Source organism: Mandrillus leucophaeus, unplaced genomic scaffold, assembly GCF_000951045.1.
Source record: "Mandrillus leucophaeus isolate KB7577 unplaced genomic scaffold, Mleu.le_1.0 Scaffold139, whole genome shotgun sequence".
Lineage (NCBI taxonomy): Eukaryota > Metazoa > Chordata > Mammalia > Primates > Cercopithecidae > Mandrillus > Mandrillus leucophaeus.
In genome coordinates, this window is record NW_012101354.1 from 1,411,306 (window position 1) to 1,411,913 (window position 608).

At 56.9% G+C, this 608-nt stretch overlaps 1 protein-coding gene across 1 annotated transcript in view; it reads left to right on the forward strand.

The window, feature by feature from the left end:
* SEMA6C (sema domain, transmembrane domain (TM), and cytoplasmic domain, (semaphorin) 6C) overlaps positions 1-608 on the forward strand; it is a 15,344-nt gene that overhangs the window by 9,890 nt on the left and 4,846 nt on the right. The window contains exon 11 of the mRNA XM_011973660.1: positions 187-368. Coding sequence (XP_011829050.1) covers positions 187-368 — 182 coding nt within the window. The remainder of the gene's footprint in view (positions 1-186; positions 369-608) is intronic.

Consider the following 608-nt stretch of genomic DNA (forward strand, 5'->3'; position numbering starts at 1 on the left):
TCAGCCTCCAAACTCCCCTTTCACAGCCTACTGATGGGGGCAGTTAAGGGAACCTCTGAGCAAAGCCAGTTTGCTGTGTCGCCCACCATTTTTTCTCCTAGTGTGGCACCCAGTGGCTGCCTCACTGCCTCAGTCTCTACCTCCTAACGTGGTGTGAAGGGTGCCACCACTTCTTCCTGGGGGAAGTTGTGCAGTTCCTTTCAACACCTATCCTGCATCTTTTCTGGCTCCTCCAGCATCCCTGGCTCTGCCGTCTGCGCCTTCTACCTGGATGAGATTGAGCGTGGATTTGAGGGCAAGTTCAAAGAGCAGAGGAGTCTGGATGGGGCCTGGACTCCTGTGTCTGAGGACAGGGTCCCCTCACCCAGGTACCCAGGATGGAAAATGGCTTTTGTGGGGGCATAAGCAAGCAGCGTCTGGCCAGGCCTAGGTAGGGGTGTGGGAGGCCCAAGAAGAAGCAGGATACAGATCCCTAAGCCCTCCCCTGACCCCACTCCATCCATCCCTCCAGAGAGGCTGTGGAGCCAGACTCCAAGACCCTGAAGGTTCTAGGCATCTGCTCCCTCTGTCCCCAGATAACTTCGCTGCAGCAGGAGGGTGAGGAACTG